The following is an 18,885-nucleotide window of genomic DNA, read 5'->3' as shown; positions in this document are numbered from 1 at the left end:
AGGTAGAGTGCTGCAGTCTGAGTGGCTACAACATCACTAGGTATATTGTAGATACAACAGTTGGCAGAAGATTAGCTATACTTGAACCAGTTTAAACTACGGGTATAGCCTTTTACAAGTGACCTAACAGCTAAATCTAAACTTTATATTAAGATTTATAGCTTAATTACAGCTAGACTAGTTACAGAGCACCTTTAGTAGCAAGTATGAAACATTTTCATGAGAGAGAGAGAGAGAGAGAGAGAGAGAGAGAGAGAGAGAGAGAGAGAGAGAGAGAGAGAGAGAGAGAGAGAGAGAGAGAGCAGGTGAAGGATACAGGAGTCAGTAGGTGTGTACGTGGGACCGAGGCTACTTAAAGGGGGTGCAAGAGGCGGCGGCTGGCAGTGTGGGCCCAGCGGCGGTAGTGGCCGGACGGGTTCAGAACAGCGTGCTAACATTTGCCTCAGCCTCGCGCGCACGTGGTCTCTCCCTCCTCTCTCTCTCTCTCTCTGGCTCTCATTAGGTCTGTCGCCAGGAATATTCACAGACTCTGGCAGCAGGCGCGAGAGCACCGTGCGTTGATCTAGTTACATAGAGAAATGGCTGGAAGTGTTAGAGAAAGCAGAAAGTGCTGGACATCGTAGTATTGTTTCAGTTTTCTTGTCCGCTGGACAATTCGATCATTTCATTTTCTATCTGATGTATAAAGTGGCGAACAGTACTTCTGAGAACAGACAATCGTAAAGTCTGAGGTAATTCTAAAGCCATTAAAGAGTATAAACTTTTACTCTACATAAGTGCTCAAGCTCCCTCCTGAAGAAGTTCACAAGACACACACACACACACACGAGTTCCTCGATTACTCGAAGTCGACGCTCCGAACTCGGCGTTCATGCAGTAGCTTAAGAAACCCCACGACGCAGAAATGGAGTGGAATCGAATGAGGACCACAAGACCCTCCACCAACACCTCCTCATCCCCCATCACCATCACCACCACCACCACCACCAGCACGCGGAGATGTAGGAGTGGAGGGCTAGGAGTGTTGGTGGTGCTGCTGGCAGTGGTTGGGTTCCTCATCGACGGAGCAGGTAAGGAGTCCAACCGTTCCTCCTTTGTTGGAGTATAACTCACGAGAGTTGGTTACAGTTGGCTGGCCGTTGCCGTATCTATAGAGGGTTTCGTTGGAGTAATTTACGAGAAGGTTTGTTGGAGTCACTTCAGTATGTATATGGAATATGTAAATTGAGTTTACGGACGAAAGCGATTTGTAGGAGAAATGTGTTTTGTTCCTGTCAAATCTTTTATGACGTGATCAGAATATCTTTTCTTTGTGCTACCGTTGGGTGTTGTGGTATTGTGGCCTGTTGTGGTACTGCTGGGTGTTGGTATGGGGTAACCATATGTCTGACGAAGGGATGTACCTGATGGTAATGTATGTTGTTGGTTGAGATATGACAACATATCAGACATGAACGTCAGAAGGAATCATTCGGGGAATAAAAATTATACATGTAAAAAGTGAGATAAGTTAAGTAGATCGGATGATGAGCAGACGAGTTAACGACCTCCAAAACAGTGGGAAAAGAAACAGCATCTGGCGGGAGCAGTTCTCCAGTTAAGTCACATGAAATTTGTTGGTCATCGTTGGGGAAAATCATTCAGTAGACGCGTCAGGCCGCTCCCTCTCCAAAGGGAAAACAGAACAAGAGAAAAATTCGCTAAAGTACAGTCAGTCTTCTAGTCGAAAATAAAGTTTCAGGATTATATGGTGTCTGGATTGAGAAATTTCTCTTGAAAATTTAATAACGAAACTATTTGGGAGTGGAGGTGGACAATTAGGGAAGAAAATGATATAAACTAAGACAACTATAGTTATTCGTTATGGAAATTTTGTATATCTATAAAGACTGAACATGGGGAAAAAAAAGATACAAACAGGCTAGTGAAGTACAGCAGAAAGAAAAAGCCAGAATTTCCCGTCCATCGCTGCTTCTTCCCGCACCGTGCGTGAGGGGAGGGACGACCACAGTGGCCTGACCCCAGAGGCGCAGTTTGGCGGTATATAGTGTAGCCTGGCGGGGAATATGTTGACTATATCAAGGAGGTTCCTGCCACGGGGGCCGGCCTCTGGCACTCCAGAGGTTAGAGGGTGTTTGTCCCCTAAGATCAGGGGAAGGTGTGGTGTGAAAATGTTGGGGGTGGAGGTGGGGGTTGATGGAGATCTGATGGAGATTTTTTTTATCTGATGAAAAGCTTTTTTTTTTTTTTCTTTTTAGGTGGTTTGTTGGTGGGTGATGATGGAGAGGAGTTTGTTGGAGGGAGCGTTGCGGTGGTACTGCTGTTTGTAGGAGTTGAGTTGGAAGACCGCTGGAGGTGGTTTGAAAGTGTTGGTGGAATGTTGGTGATAGTGGGGACGGTGGCGGTGGTGGCGGACTCTCTCCTACAGAAGTGGTGGTGAGGTTATGCAGTTGGTGGAGTGACAACATTTTCTGGAGTCATGGTATACCTATGGTGGAGACTGCTACTAGCGTGGTGGTGGAACACGCAACACGACTGTTGGAGTGGAGGAGAAATGAATTCTCCAGCAACGCTAGAAGTGGTGGTGATCTACGGTGGAGGGCAGATGTAGCTGGAGTGACGTGGATGGTTTGTTGGAGTGGTGTTAAGATGGTAATGTTGGAGTAATGGTGAAGGTCATCATACTCATTGAGTCAGGTCATCATACTCACGGAGTCAGGTCATCGTACTCACGGGACAGGTCATCATACTCACTGAGTCAGGTCATCATACTCACTGAATCAGGTCATCATACTCACGGAGCCAGGTCATCATACTCACGGGATCAGGTCATCATACTCACGGAGTCAGGTCATCATACTCACTGAGTCTGGTCATCATACTCACGGAGCCAGGTCATCATACTCACGGGATCAGGTCATCATACTCACGGAGTCAGGTCATCATACTCACTGAGTCAGGTCATCATACTCATGGGGACAAGTCAGCGTACTCAAGTTGTCATTTCATCGTATTCGAGGGGTTCAGTCATCGCGCTTGAGAGATCAGTCATCGTTCACCTCGAATCAGGCTATTTCTATTACCTACCCCCCCCCCCTCCAAAGGAGGACTGTGAATATGAAATGCTTTACCAATTACAGAACATCAACTCAGCGCCACAGACATGTTGAAAGAACAAACTTGACAGACACTTCGCCTCAGGTTCACGACTGACTATATCTGCTCCTCCGTGATCAACATTTAACGACAACTCCTCCTCCTTGCGTCACCTGTTCCCATGTCTTACACGCCACACCCAGGGGGTCCCACGTCTCTGATCTGGTCCATCATCACAAACAGCTTCAGAAGGACCCACTGGTGTGGCTCGTCGCCATCTGGTGTGGTTTTATAGTCCTGTGTACCATACTCACGAGGGTACAGTCGCGGTACACACGGTCCTGTGCACCGTGCTCACGTGGGTACAGTCACGGTACACACGGTCCTGTGTACCATGCTCACGAGGGTACAGTCACGGTACATACGGTCCTGTGTGCCGTGCTCGCCAGGGTACAGTCACGGTACACACGGTCCTGTGTACCGTGATACTAGGGTACAGTTACCGTACACACGGTCCTGTGTACCGTGCTGGCCAAGGTACAGTCACTGTACACACGGTCCTGTGTACCGTGCTGGCCAAGGTACAGTCACGGTACACACGGTTCTGTGTACCGTGATCACTAGGGTACAGTTACGGTACACACGGGAATTTAATAATTGTCCTCAAGGGTTGAAACCCTCGTAGTACAAGGATGTGTGTCAGCACACCCAGGAGATCAGGAGGGGGATCGGTGGCTGGGATACACCATTAATACACCAGCGGACGAGAGGGTCAGTGTGACTATCTGTGGTGGTGGTGGTGGTGGCGGCTCGCTGTACTCTACCAGTGACATTGGTTCTTGTGGACACTACAATTATACCATAATTTACTACTAGTCAGAAATTGCTAGCGCTTCTTTACGTGTGCTTATATATATATATATATATATATATATATATATATATATATATATATATATATATATATATATATATATATATATATACACAGTGGCACTAAATATATAGTGCCACTGTATAAAGGCAAGGGGGATAAAGGTGAGCGACCAAATACAGAGGCATAAGTTTGTTGAGTATACCTAGTAAGTAGCATGGGAGGGTATTGACTGAGAGGGTGAAGGTATGTACAGAGCATCAGAATGGGGAGGAGCAGTGTGGTTTAAGAAGTGATAGAGGATGTGTGGATCAGGTGTTTACTTTGAAGAATGTGTGTGAAGCATTTATGGGTCTAGAGAAGTCATATGATAGGGTAGACAGAGATGCTTTGTGGAAGGTATTACGAATGTATAGTGTGGGAGGTAAGCTGCTAAAAGCAGTGAGAAGTTTTCATAAAAGGTGTAAGGCTTGTGTGTGAGTAGGAAGAGGGGAGAGTGAATGGTTCCCACTGAAGGATGGTCTACGGCAGGGATGTGTGATGTTACCATCGTTGTTTAATTTGTTTATGTATGGGATAGTGAGGGAGGTATGCAAGAGTCTTAGAAAGAGGGGAAAGTAAGCAGCCTGTTGAGGACGACAGGGCCTGGGAAGTAAGACAATCGTTCGTCGATGATACAGAACTGGTGGTTGATTGGAGTGAGAAACTGCAGAAGTTGGTGACTGAGTTTGGGAAAGTGTGCGAAAGGAGAAATTGGAGAATGAATGTGAATAAAAGCAAATCTAATTTGTTAATGGATGAAGTGGTGAGCGACGTAAATGCAAGGGTCATGGAAAGAGGGGTAGGTATGCTGTCTGTGGTGGGTGAGGGGGTCCTGGGAAGTGAGTCAGTTGTTGTTTGCTGACGACACAGTACTGATGTCAGATTCGAATGAGAAACTAGAAGTTCGTGTCTGAGTCTAGGAAAGTATGTGAAAGGAGGTTTATCAGTGCAGAGTGACAGGTTAGGCGAAGTGTGAGTCTGAACTTAAGAAAATTGGTGGAAGTGAAATGATTTGGATAACTGGTAGTGCACGTGGCAGCTAATGGAGCAGTGGAGGCGGAGGTGAATCGTAGGGTGAGGGAGGGGCCGTAGGTTTTCGGAGAGGGGTGACTGTAGTAGATATGAAATGTTTAAGGACAATATCTGGTGTTATGAGGGTTGATCAAGCAAGTAAAAACTGGGTAAGACAGAGACGTGGTAATAAGAAGGGTAAGGTTGAGAGAGCTGAAGAAGGTGTGCTGAAATGGTTTGGACATATGAAGAAAATGAGTTAAGAGAGGTTGACAAAGAGGATATATGTGTCAAAAGTGGAGGGGACATGGAGAAGGGGAGACCAAATTGGAGATGGAAGGATAGAGCGAAGCATATTTTGAGTGCTCGGGGCTTGAACATGGAGGGTGGTCAAAGTCGTGTACAGGATAGGGTGAATTGGAACAATTTGGTATACAGGGGGCGACGTGCCGCCAGTGAACTGAACAAGTGCATATGAAGCAGCCTGGGCAAACCACGGAAAGGTCTGTGGGGTCTGGTTGTGAAGAGGAGACTGCAGTTTCGGTGCATTACACATGGCAGCAAGAGAATGGATGTGAAAGAATAAGGTCTTTTAATCGTCCACTTCTGGCCCTACTTTGCTAACCTAGGAAACAGTGAATAGGTATGATACACACACACACACACACACATATATATATATATATATATATATATATATATATATATATATATATATATATATATATATATATATATATATATATATATATATATATATATATGTATATATAAACTATAAATATCTGCAATTAGTCCTGGAAGCTCTTTATCCAGACAAATGTAGGCAACATCAAAATTATCCGATATTAATGTTGGGAGCACTTTATATAATGATAAAGGCTCAGAGAGCCATATTGAAGATTCCCCTCATGAATATTAAAAGCGGACCCTACAGTTTAATAGCTTTCATTTAGATTAAGATATTTACTCTACACTATGTGGGGGAATAAAGGTGTTCGTAAAATGACATGAACTCGTAGCTTAATCAAAGGCTGGAGACTCAAAATATTTTTTTTCTTTTTTTTTTTTTTAACCAGTACTGGCTGGGCACAAGTCGCTCACCACGCTCATTAACAACAAGTTTTGCATGAGCCAAGTGGAGAGAAGCAAAAGGAAAGTGATTGTGAAACCGAAGAGGTCTGTCCGTGGGGGAAGTGTGTGTGAGACTGTGTGTTTATGAAGGAGGTGTTTGAGGCTGCGTGTCTGTGAGGGAGGTGTGTGAGGCTGCGTGTCCGTGAGGGTGGTGTGTGAGACTGTGTGTTTATGAAGGAAGTGTGTGAGGCTGCGTGTCTGTGAGGGAGGTGTAAGAGACTGTGTGTTTTTGAAGGAGGTGTGTGAGGCTGTGTGTCTGTGAGGGAGGTGTGTGAGGCTGTGTGTCTGTGAGGGAGGTGTGTGAGGCTGTGCGTCTGTAAGGGAGGTGTGTGAGGCTGTGTGTCTGTGAGGGAGGTGTGTGAGGCTGTGTGTCTGTAAGGGAGGTGTGTGAGGTTGTATGTCTGTGGGGTAGGTGTGTGAGTCTGTGGGGTAGGTGTGTGAGTTTGTGGGGGAGGTGTGTGAGCCTGTGAGGGAGGTGTGTGAGTTTGTGGGGGTGGTAAGTGAGTTTGTATGTTTGTGACGGAGGCATGTGAGTCTGTAGGGAAGGTGTGTGAGTCTGTGTGTTTGTGAAGGGGAAGTCTGGGTCTGCACGTCTGTGAGTAGTCTATGAGTCTATGAGAGAAGAGTGAGAGTTTGCGTCTGTGAGGGAGGACGTGTGTGTGTGTGTGTGTGTGTGTGTGTGTGTGTGTGTGTGTGTGTGTGTGTGTGTGTGTGTGTTTCTGAAGGAAGAGTGTAAGTCTATTTGTTACTGATTATGAGATATGAGCTGATTACCGTAGGTAATTCTAATTTGAATACATCATCTTAAGTTTATTTCTTTTCGATAAGGAAAAAAAATCGGTTTATTCGTATCATTCGACAATTACTGCGTATATCCTTACTTAAGGGCAAACACCAGGAAAAAATTCAAATCTATAATACTACGAAACAAAGATTCTGACAATGGTACAGAACTGCTGTAAAATCTTATTCATGATTTTTTTTTTATAATAACTGGAGAAAACATGACCCAATGAAGGCCATCTCGGGTTAAAGTAAAAAAAAATGAAAAGGAAAGCAAGTAATCAAGGTTCCGCAAGTATTCTGACTCTCAAAGGAAGAGGTTATATGAAGAGGGAAAGACGAAAGAAGGAAGAGAATTCCACAGCTTAATAGTTCGAGGGAATAGAAGAGGCATTATAACAGGCCATCCTCGAGTGGCCAGTCTCCACACACAAACCGTGGGAAGCAGCAGCTAAACGCGTGCCACGGGTCCAATCCTTTGGGGGTGGGGACACACGCAGAGGGCCCACGAGGACAATGGCACAAATGATACCTACAGAACACGAGAGAGAGAGAGAGAGAGAGAGAGAGAGAGAGAGAGAGAGAGAGAGAGAGAGAGAGAGAGAGAGAGAGAGAGAGAGAGAGAGAGAGAGAGAGAGATCGCGACGTATGGTAAGGGAGAGTGAAAAGAAAGTGATGACAGGAGCATTAATGAGACGGAAAGCTGTTGATTCCACTTATGGTCAACAGAGAGAGGCGGAGGATATGAGCCGCCCCAGGTGTGTGAGCTGTATTCTGTACTTGCGCGAATCAAACCACTGTAGATATGACGTGTCGACTCACGAGACAAATCATTACTGCAGCTATGCAACACTCCAGCTTTCGGGAAGAAGACTTTGTGATGATAACTGTGTGGGGGGTGTCCAGGAGAGAGTGGAAGATATGGCTATGCCCAACATGTTTATGCTATTACAGGGTTGAATTGTGGTGTTCTGAAAGTGAACAGAGGGAAACAAATTATTCGTACTTAGAGGTACGAGGAAAAACTGCATTTTAGTACCATAAAACGTTACATGGTTACGGCTTCCCAAATCCGAGATGCCGTACAGACCCGAAGTGAGAGAGGAAATATGGTCTACGAGAAAGAGAACGAGTATGAAAGGGAGGACAGGAAAAGTCAGTTGAGGTACATAAAGTGGAAGCATCAGCATAGGAGCGAATAAGGTTAAAAGCAGAAACACTCAACCCATGGTCCTGACCGCCGCGACTACCCTCTTAATATTTTGGATCTGTTTTTCATATCTGATCCACCCTGCTGTAACCAGACAATCTCGTCCCCCAGTTGGTTCATCTGATCACAATCTCATAAATGTATCTATTCTCACGGCACCTCCCCCTCCAGCAGCCCCTTATAAACGCAGATATTGGCATCCCAACAAAGATGACTGGAATAACTTATGAACATTCCTTTTTTGATTTTTTTTTCTTACATTGCTGTCTCTTACATAGCGATGCTTTTGTCTTTGCCAAACGCATAGCAGAAGTTATTGTCCCGGGAATGGAAGCATTTATCCCCTCTTCCTCCATGACGACCTCTTCATCCAATCCATGGTTCAACCGTTCCTGTTCTGAGGCCATTCAGGCAAGGGATGAGGCATATTGGGCTTGGAAAAGCTTTCCTTCCTCCGACTCCCATTCCACATTTCTCACAGCCCGTAATCATTGCAAATATGCTATGCGTGAGACAAAGCGTTCCTTTATTCAAAGGAGGTGTGATAACCTCTCTTCGTCATCCACTGATGGGTCTTTCTGCTCTCTAGCTAGAGGTGTCCCCAACAACTTTTGTCGCTCTACCTTTCCTCCAATCTTCCGTCCTAACGGTACTATAGCTGTCTCTCCCGTAGACAAAGCAACTCTCTTTGGCTCCTGTTTATCCTCTAACTCCACTATGGAATACCCTAACATTACTTCACCCCTTGAAGCTCCTCTTACTAATCCTATGCCCCTCCCCATACTTTCCTCTCAGACTGCCCGAAAAGCGCTTCTTTCTCTGAACAAAAGCAAGGCTTATGGTCCTGATGGCATTCATCCCTGTGTACTAAAAGAGTGTACTGCTGAACTTGCACCTGTCCTCCTTGCTCGTCTGTTCCGTTTTTGTTTAAAAACCAAAACTTTTCCTTCTTCTTTGAAGCATGTGTTCGTACATCCCATCCCTAAGAAAGGTGACCGTTCTAACCTCTCGAACTATTGTCTGTTGCTTGCCTTCTACCATTTTCAAAGTCTCTTTGAATACCTCCTCAACTCCCACATCCTCAGACAATTTGAATCGCACATCTCTGATCACCAGTATGACTGGTGATATTCTCTCCTATCTTCCTATTCTCTGGTATCATCCCTGAAAGATTTTTGGGAATTCTATGTAGCTGTCCTTGAGATATCCACAGCTTTTGACAGGGTTTGGCATCGAAGTCTCATCTCTAAGCTCTCTTCTTTTGGCTTTCCTCCATCGCTTTGCTCCCCCATATCTAGCTTCCTCTCTGGCCGATCTATCTCCGTTGTCGTTGATGGATCAGCCTCTCACCCTTTCTACACCAACAGCCGTGTCTCTCATGGTTCTGTCCCATCCTTTCTTTTTTAATCAACGATTTCCTCTCTTTCATAAATAACTAAATTCACTCATACGCGACGACACAACATTGCCTGCATTCCTCCTCATCCTTCAATTCTGCTCCTTCTCTCTCTCGATCTTGACACAACTTCCTCAATAAAGTTAGACTTGGACAAGACTTCTCAATGAGGTAGAAGAAAATCTAGTTAAAGTTTAACGCCTCCAAGACCCAGTTTCTACCCATCTCTCTATCGAAAACTCCTCACGACTTTTCTCTCTCCTCAGACAGTTATTCAATTCCATCTCTTGACTCAATGAATATATTTGGTATTGCTATAACATCCACTCTATCCTAGAAACCCCACATTACGAAAATAGTTAAGTCTGCCTCTAAGAAGCTGGGAGTCCTGTTTAGATGTCGAAATTTCTTTTCTTCCGAAGTTGCTCCGTTTATACAGAGGATGGATCCGTCCTTATGTGGAGCATTGGTCTCACATCTGAGGTGATTCTAGCTCCACATCCTTACTTAAAAGAGTCGAGTCAAAAGCGATCCGAGTTATAAACAGTCCCAGGCTAACCTCTAAGCTTGACCTGCTTGCCCTACGCCGCAATATTGGTATACTTTCCCTCTTCTGTAGGTAATACTTTGGGTTTTGCTTTGCTCCTAAGAGCTGGCTGCTTGTGTACCCCCCACCGTTAGGTACACCATGCAATACTCTGCAAGCTGCTGCGTCACACGATTACTGTGTGGCCATTGACAACTCACGTGTGGGCCGTTTTGACAACAGTTTCTTTCCCGACACATAGAAGCTTTGGAACTCTCCACCCTCTCATATCTTTCCCAATAACTATGACCTGCCGCACATTTAAAAAGACAGGTTTTTCACTTCCTCCAAAATTTGTAAATGCTTTCCCTTGTCTCTTCTTTTTTTTCCCCTTCGTAATCCATTCCATATTCCAATTAACGCCCGGCCTTGACGTGGACTTTTGTTCGCGAGTGGAACCTCCAACGTGGAACACCACTGCTGACTGGATAGGAGGTGAAAGTCTCTTTATCGACGACTCCTGCCATGGAACGGTCACACAGAGGACACTATGCATCACGGGACAGACAGCAGCAGGGAAACCAAAGGAAGAAATGATTAGAAAATAAATAAATAAATAAAATTTTGGCTTCACTTGAGGTGACTTTTTTTTTTTTTTCAACTTAGCGTTTGGTTTTGTCATACCTGACAGTTTTGGCATCTACCGCACAACACGTTTTAACTCCCACCAAAAGAATCAGATTTGACTTGCACTGGCAAACTTGGAATTGCACCTCACAAGTCTTTCACTTTGACCTTTTCATCTCACACCCACTTGGCTGCTCCGTTATGAGTGATTCTGAATTCTTTCTCATAACATACGTTCACTATTTCACTTCCGTATTACGCGAGGAATTCATCCTTGCAACCTTCAACTTCCACTCACAAATAATCATATTTTTCTGCTGACACCATAAAACCGCTGGGCTCCGACACCACGTATTCTTTCCCCTTTCTGTTCATCAGTCATGTATTGCCTGTTGAAACCCAGTTCAACACTGGCTTTACACACAGCTTACACAGCCACACCTGCAAGACAGTTCAACTTCCCACTCCTTAGCCAGCTTTGGATTTCACCTCAGGGCGCAAACTCTGACTTCCACAAGCTGAAGCAGCTGTGACTTGCTCAAGCACCATTAACTAAATCTTCAAGTTCACGCAACAACTATCTCCTCATGACCTCATATCCCCACCCCACCCCACATAACAAGCAGCAGTGAGTCCACCTCATAAACCAACCCCAGTGAATTTCGGCTCATAATCGCCCTCATTCGAGCAACCTCACACTTCTTCACACCGCCTCACACCCACTGAGAAATACGTCTTAAAATAAACAAAAGTAATGGAAAATGACATTGGAACGAGACGACCCAACAAACGTACCTAATTCTGAGAGAAACAAGAGATTCCCTCCCCACCTTCTCTTTCAATTCCAAGTTACTGTCATGATTTCCACGAAGCACTCCAGCCGGCGGAACAACCCTCGACAGATCATAACCATAAAGACAGAAAGAGAGTGAAACTCTCCGTCTCCTGACGGAGCAAGGTGGTGGTAATGGAGTTGGCAAAATAACCGAGAAGTGAGCGAAAGACAAGCACCAACGAGGGCAGAACTTCGTCAGGAGAAGGTTAGATAGGAAAATCCCTCGTCCCACGCGGGGATGAAGGAGTCAGATCTCCGTGGCGACGACAGGAGGCAAGGAAGAGGCAGCTAAAGTCATGAGGCAGAAGAGAGGCAGCTAAAGTCATGAGGCAGAAGAGAGGCAGCTAAAGTCACGAGAGAGGCACGCGCCGTTACAGACGGACCTCCACATTGTAGCGGTGGTGAGCGTTCCTGACCGTGACGCATTCACGGGCTGTCCCGCGTCGAGCTTTCCATTGGTTCGGATCCTGGCCCCGGCAGTCGGTCCACAGTCCACCCAACTGTTCATCACAGTCGATAAATTGAGTACCTGGCTGAGACACACACACACACACACACACACACACACACACATATATATATATATATATATATATATATATATATATATATATATATATATATATTTTTTTTTTTTTTTTTTTTTATACTTTGTCGCTGTCTCCCGCGTTTGCGAGGTAGCGCAAGGAAACAGACGAAAGAAATGGCCCAACCCCCCCCCCCCCATACACATGTACATACACATGTCCACACACGCAAATATACATACCTACACAGCTTTCCATGGTTTACCCCAAACGCTTCACATGCCTTGATTCACTCCACTGACAGCACGTCAACCCCTGTATACCACATCGCTCCAATTCACTCTATTCCTTGCCCTCCTTACACCCTCCTGCATGTTCAGGCCCCGATCACACAAAATCTTTTTCACTCCATCTTTCCACCTCCAATTTGGTCTCCCTCTTCTCCTCGTTCCCTCCACCTCCGACACATATATCCTCTTGGTCAATCTTTCCTCACTCATTCTCTCCATGTGACCAAACCATTTCAAAACACCCTCTTCTGCTCTCTCAACCACGCTCTTTTTATTTCCACACATCTCTCTTACCCTTACGTTACTTACTCGATCAAACCACCTCACACCACACATTGTCCTCAAACATCTCATTTCCAGCACATCCATCCTCCTGCGCACAACTCTATCCATAGCCCACGCCTCGCAACCATACAACATTGTTGGAACCACTATTCCTTCAAACATACCCATTTTTGCTTTCCGAGATACTGTTCTCGACTTCCACACATTTTTCAAGGCTCCCAAAATTTTCGCCCCCTCCCCCACCCTATGATCCACTTCCGCTTCCATGGTTCCATCCGCTGACAGATCCACTCCCAGATATCTAAAACACTTCACTTCCTCCAGTTTTTCTCCATTCAAACTCACCTCCCAATTGACTTGACCCTCAACCCTACTGTACCTAATAACCTTGCTCTTATTCACATTTACTCTTAACTTTCTTCTTCCACACACTTTACCAAACTCAGTCACCAGCTTCTGCAGTTTCTCACATGAATCAGCCACCAGCGCTGTATCATCAGCGAACAACAACTGACTCACTTCCCAAGCTCTCTCATCCCCAACAGACTTCATACTTGCCCCTCTTTCCAGGACTCTTGCATTTACCTCCCTAACAACCCTATCCATAAACAAATTAAACAACCATGGAGACATCACACACCCCTGCCGCAAACCTACATTCACTGAGAACCAATCACTTTCCTCTCTTCCTACACGTACACATGCCTTACATCCTCGATAAAAACTTTTCACTGCTTCTAACAACTTGCCTCCCACACCATATATTCTTAATACCTTCCACAGAGCATCTCTATCAACTCTATCATATGCCTTCTCCAGATCCATAAATGCTACATACAAATCCATTTGCTTTTCTAAGTATTTCTCACATACATTCTTCAAAGCAAACACCTGATCCACACATCCTCTACCACTTCTGAAACCGCACTGCTCTTCCCCAATCTGATGCTCTGTACATGCCTTCACCCTCTCAATCAATACCCTCCCATATAATTTACCAGGAATACTCAACAAACTTATACCTCTGTAATTTGAGCACTCACTCTTATCCCCTTTGCCTTTGTACAATGGCACTATGCACGCATTCCGCCAATCCTCAGGCACCTCACCATGAGTCATACATACATTAAATAACCTTACCAACCAGTCAACAATACAGTCACCCCCTTTTTTAATAAATTCCACTGCAATACCATCCAAACCTGCTGCCTTGCCGGCTTTCATCTTCCGCAAAGCTTTTACTACCTCTTCTCTGTTTACCAAATCATTTTCCCTAACCCTCTCACTTTGCACACCACCTCGACCAAAACACCCTATATCTGCCACTCTGTCATCAGACACATTCAACAAACCTTCAAAATACTCATATATATATATATATATATATATATATATATATATATATATATATATATATATATATATATATATATATATATCATTAATGAGATGGCCAAAAGTACAAATCATACGAGATCTTTAAGACTGACAGAGAGTCAAGATAACGTTGGAGTCGTCTTCACTTTTTCGATGGGTAGAATCCAATCAAAATGAAACTTCAGATATTCCTTACGTTAAGAAGACGTTTTACGTTTCAACGTTTAGATCCTGCCAACAGATTACGCCCCAAGCAACTGTCATCTTCGGGGTCTATCATTTCTCGTCACTAACGACACGGGGAAGATGGTCTTTAACGTGAAAAGCACAACAAAAGCGAAACACAGGTCTTAGGTCTTATATCGTTCCATATCACAACCCAGGAACCCAACGGTACGACGCTTGAGTTCCATGGCCCAACCTTTGTCAAACTTGACCCGTGGAGAGTCAAGTCGAAAGCCAGGGTACTAAACCCAAGGGTCGTGCCGTCGTGATCAAGGGTCGTGCCGTCGTGATCAAGGGTCGTGCCGTCGTGACCAAGGGTCGTACCGTGGTCATCAAAGGTAGTGCCGTCGTGATCAAGGGTCGTACCGTCGTGACCAAGGGTCGTACCGTCGTCATCAAAGGTAGTGCCGTCGTGATCAAGGGGCGTGCCGTCGTGATCAAGGGGCGTACCGTCGCGATCAAGGGGCGTACCGTCGTGATCAAGGGGCGCACCGTCGCCCTCAATGATCGTACCGTCGCGATCAAGGGGCGTACCGTCGTGATCAAGGGGCGTACCGTCGTGATCAAGGGGCGTACCGTCGTGATCAAGGGGCGTACCGTCGTGATCAAGGGTCGTACCGTCGTGATCAAGGGGCGCACAGTCGCCTTCAATGATCGTACCGTCGCGAACAAAGGTCGTACCGTCGTGATCAGGGTCGTACCGCCGTGATCAAGGAAGACAGTATAGACAACACAGAGTCAGTGTCAGAGGAAGACAGGGTGTAAACAGTGTCGGGTAGGTGTGGCAGGAGGACACAACGTAAACAATATAGAGTCAGTTTGAGGAACAAAGTATGGAGGTGCAGCTCCCAAGCCGATTACCTCATAATTAAAGTCTAGCTGAGCGGGAAATTACTTTACAGCTGAGACAACTGGAGGCAGTATCTGGGTCATGACCTTCTCCCCGGACAGTACCTGGGTCATGACCTTCCCCTCCGGCAGTACCTGGGTCATGACCTTCCCCTCCGGCAGTACCTGGGTCATGACCTTCCCCTCCGGCAGTACCTGGGATATGACCTGAGTCATATCCCACCCTAAGCAAAACATGAGCCTTACCCTTCCCCGGGGCAGTTTAAAAGCCAACACTGTTTGGTACCTGAGTCATGGCTGGTTGGTACCTGAGTCATGACTGGTTGGTAACTGAGTCATGGCTGGTTGGTACCTGAGTCATGGCTGGTTGGTACCTGAGTCATGGCAGGTTGGTAACTGAGTCATGGCTGGTTGGTAACTCAGTCATGACTGGTTGGTACCTGAGTCATGACTGGTTGGTACCTGAGTCATGGCTGGTTGGTAACTCAGTCATGACTGGTTGGTACCTGAGTCATGGCTGGCTGGTAACTGAGTCATGACTGGTTGGTACCTGAGTCATGGCTGGTTGGTACCTGAGTCATGGCTGGTTGGTAACTGAGTCATGACTGGTTGGTACCTGAGTCATGGCTGGTTGGTAACTGAGTCATGACTGGTTGGTACCTGAGTCATGTCTGGTTGGTAACTGAGTCATGGCTGGTTGGTACCTGAGTCATGGCTGGTTGGTAACTGAGTCATGGCTGGTTAGTAACTGAGTCATGTCTGGTTGGTAACTGGGTCATGACTGGTTGGTACCTGAGTCATGGCTGGTTGGTACCTGAGTCATGGCTGGTTGGTAACTTAGTTAGGACTGGTTGGTAACTGAGTCATGGCTGGTTGGTAACTAAGTCATGGCTGGTTGGTACCTGAGTCATGGCTGGTTGGTACCTGAGTCATGGCTGGTTGGTAACTGAGTCATGGCTGGTTGGTAACTGAGTCATGGCTGGTTGGTAACTGAGTCATGGCTGGCTAGTAACTGAGCCATGTCTGGTTGGTAACTGGGTCATGACTGGTTGATACCTGAGTCATGGCTGGTTGATACCTGAGTCATGGCTGGTTGGTAACTGAGTCATGACTGGTTGGTACCTGAGTCATGGCTGGTTGGTAACGGAGTCATGGCTGGTTGGTAACTTAGTCATGACTGGTTGGTAACTGAGTCATGACTGGTTGGTATCTGAGTCATGGCTGGTTGGTAACTGAGTCATGGCTGGTTGGTAACTTAGCCATGGCTGGTTGGTAACTGAGTCATGGCTGGTTGGTAACTGAGTCATGGCTGGTTGGTAACTGAGTCATGGCTGGTTGGTACTGAGTCATGGCTGGTTGGTAACTGAGTCATGGCTGGTTGGTAACTGAGTCATGGCTGGTTGGTACCTGAGTCATTACTGGTTGGTACCTGAGTCATGACTGGTTGGTACCTGAGTCATGGCTGGTTGGTAACTGAGTCATGGCTGGTTGGTAACCGAGTCATGACTGGTTGGTACCTGAGTCATGGCTGGTTGGTAGCTGAGCCATGTCATGGCTGGCTTGTACCTAAGTCATGGCTGGTTGGTACCTGAGTCATGACTGGTTGGTACCTGAGTCATGGCTGGTTGGTAATCGAGTCATGGCTGGTTGGTACCTGAGTCATGGCTGGTTGGTACCTGAGTCATGGCTGGTTGGTAACTGAGTCATGGCTGGTTGGTAACTTAGTCATGACTGGTTGGTAACTGAGTCATGGCTGGGTGGTACCTAAGTCATGGCTGGTTGGTACCTGAGTCATGGCTGGTTGGTAACTGAGTCATAGCTGGTTGGTAACTGAGTCATGGCTGGTTGGTACCTGAGTCATGGCTGGTTGGTAACTGAGTCATGGCTGGTTGGTAACTGAGTCATGGCTGGTTGGTACCTGAGTCATGGCTGGTTGGTAACTGAGTCATGGCTGGTTGGTACCTGAGTCATGGCTGGTTGGTACCTGAGTCATGGCTGGTTGGTACCTGAGTCATGGCTGGTTGGTACCTAAGTCATGGCTGGCCGGGAGCTCGTGCTGTTTACAATGGCGGGCTGCTGCTGCTGCTGCACCATTATGGGGAAGCAGTAAACGGTGTTTGCCCAACATTTTACCCACCAACAACACGGAACTGCTAGCTCACAATGACTGACCTTCGGTGCTCGCCTTCTGAACAAATCCTCAGAGATTTACCTGGCACTCTCACATCCTCAGAGACTTCCCTGGCACTCTCACATCCTCAGAGACTTCCCTGGCACTCTCACATCCTCAGAGACTTCCCTGGCACTCTCACATCCTCAGTGACTTCCCTGGCACTCTCACATCCTCAGTGACTTCCCTGGCACTCTCACATCCTCAGTGACTTCCCTGGCACTCTCACATCCTCAGTGACTTCCCTGGCACTCTCACATCCTCAGTGACTTCCCTGGCACTCTCACATCCTCAGAGACTTCCCTGGCACTCTCATATCCTCAGTGACTTCCCTGGCACTCTCACATCCTCAGAGATCCCCTGGCACTCTCACATCCTCAGAGACCCCATGGCACTCTCACATCCTCAGAGACTTCCCTGGCACTCTCACATCCTCAGAGACTTCCCTGGCACTCTCACATCCTCAGTGACTTCCCTGGCACTCTCACATCCTCAGTGACTTCCCTGGCACTCTCACATCCTCAGAGACTTCCCTGGCACTCTCACATCCTCAGAGACTTCCCTGGCACTCTCACATCCTCAGTGACTTCCCTGGCACTCTCACATCCTCAGTGACTTCCCTGGCACTCTCACATCCTCAGTGACTTCCCTGGCACTCTCACATCCTCAGTGACTTCCCTGACACTCTCACATCCTCAGAGACTTCCCTGGCACTCTCACATCCTCAGTGACTTCCCTGGCACTCTCACATCCTCAGAGACTTCCCTGGCACTCTCACATCCTCAGAGACCTCCCTGGCACTCTCACATCCTCAGAGACTTCCCTGGCACTCTCACATCCTCAGAGACTTCCCTGGCACTCTCACATCCTCAGAGACTTCCCGGCACTCTCACATCCTCAGAGATTTCCCTGGCATTTTCACATCCTCAGTCACTTCCATGGCATTCTCACATCTTCAGAGACTTCCATGGCACTCTCACATCCTCAGTGACTTCCCTGGCACTCTCACATCCTCAGAGACTTCCCTGGCACTCTCACATCCTCAGAGACTTCCCTGGCACTCTCACATCCTCAGAGACTTCCCTGGCACTCTCACATCCTCAGAGACTTCCCTGGCACTCTCACATCCTCAGAGACCTCCCTGGAACTCTCACATCCTCAGAGACTTCCCTGGCACTCTCACATCCTCAGAGACTTCCCTGGCACTCTCACATCCTCATAGACCCCCCTGGAACTCTCACATCCTCAGAGACTTCCCTGGCACTCTCACATCCTCAGTGACTTCCCTGGCATTCTCACATCCTCAGAGACTTCCCTGGCACTCTCACATCCTCAGAGACTTCCCTGGCACTCTCACATCCTCAGAGACTTCCCTGGCACTCTCACATCCTCAGAGACTTCCCTGGCACTCTCACATCCTCATAGACCCCCCTGGCACTCTCACATCCTCAGAGACTTCTCTAGCACTCTCACATCCCCAGACACCCCCCTGGCACTCTCACATCCTCAGAGACTTCCCTGGCATTCTCACATCCTCAGAGACTTCCCTGGCATTTTCACATCCTCAAAGACTTCCCTGACACTCTCACATCCTCAGAGACTTCCCTGGCACTCTCACATCCTCAGAG

General features: G+C 46.8%; 1 protein-coding gene across 1 annotated transcript in view; it reads left to right on the top strand.

The window, feature by feature from the left end:
• Positions 1–399: 399 nt before the first annotated feature.
• The window catches only part of LOC139766656 (carbonic anhydrase-related protein 10-like), a 167,499-nt gene continuing 149,013 nt past the window's right edge, over positions 400–18,885 (top strand). Inside the window, exon 1 of the mRNA XM_071695550.1 lies at positions 400–1,070. Within this exon, the coding sequence (XP_071551651.1) occupies positions 905–1,070 (166 nt within the window). The 5' untranslated portion in view covers positions 400–904. The remainder of the gene's footprint in view (positions 1,071–18,885) is intronic.

Source organism: Panulirus ornatus, chromosome 58 (genome assembly GCF_036320965.1).
Source record: "Panulirus ornatus isolate Po-2019 chromosome 58, ASM3632096v1, whole genome shotgun sequence".
Lineage (NCBI taxonomy): Eukaryota > Metazoa > Arthropoda > Malacostraca > Decapoda > Palinuridae > Panulirus > Panulirus ornatus.
This window is presented reverse-complemented; position numbering and strand designations above follow the sequence as displayed.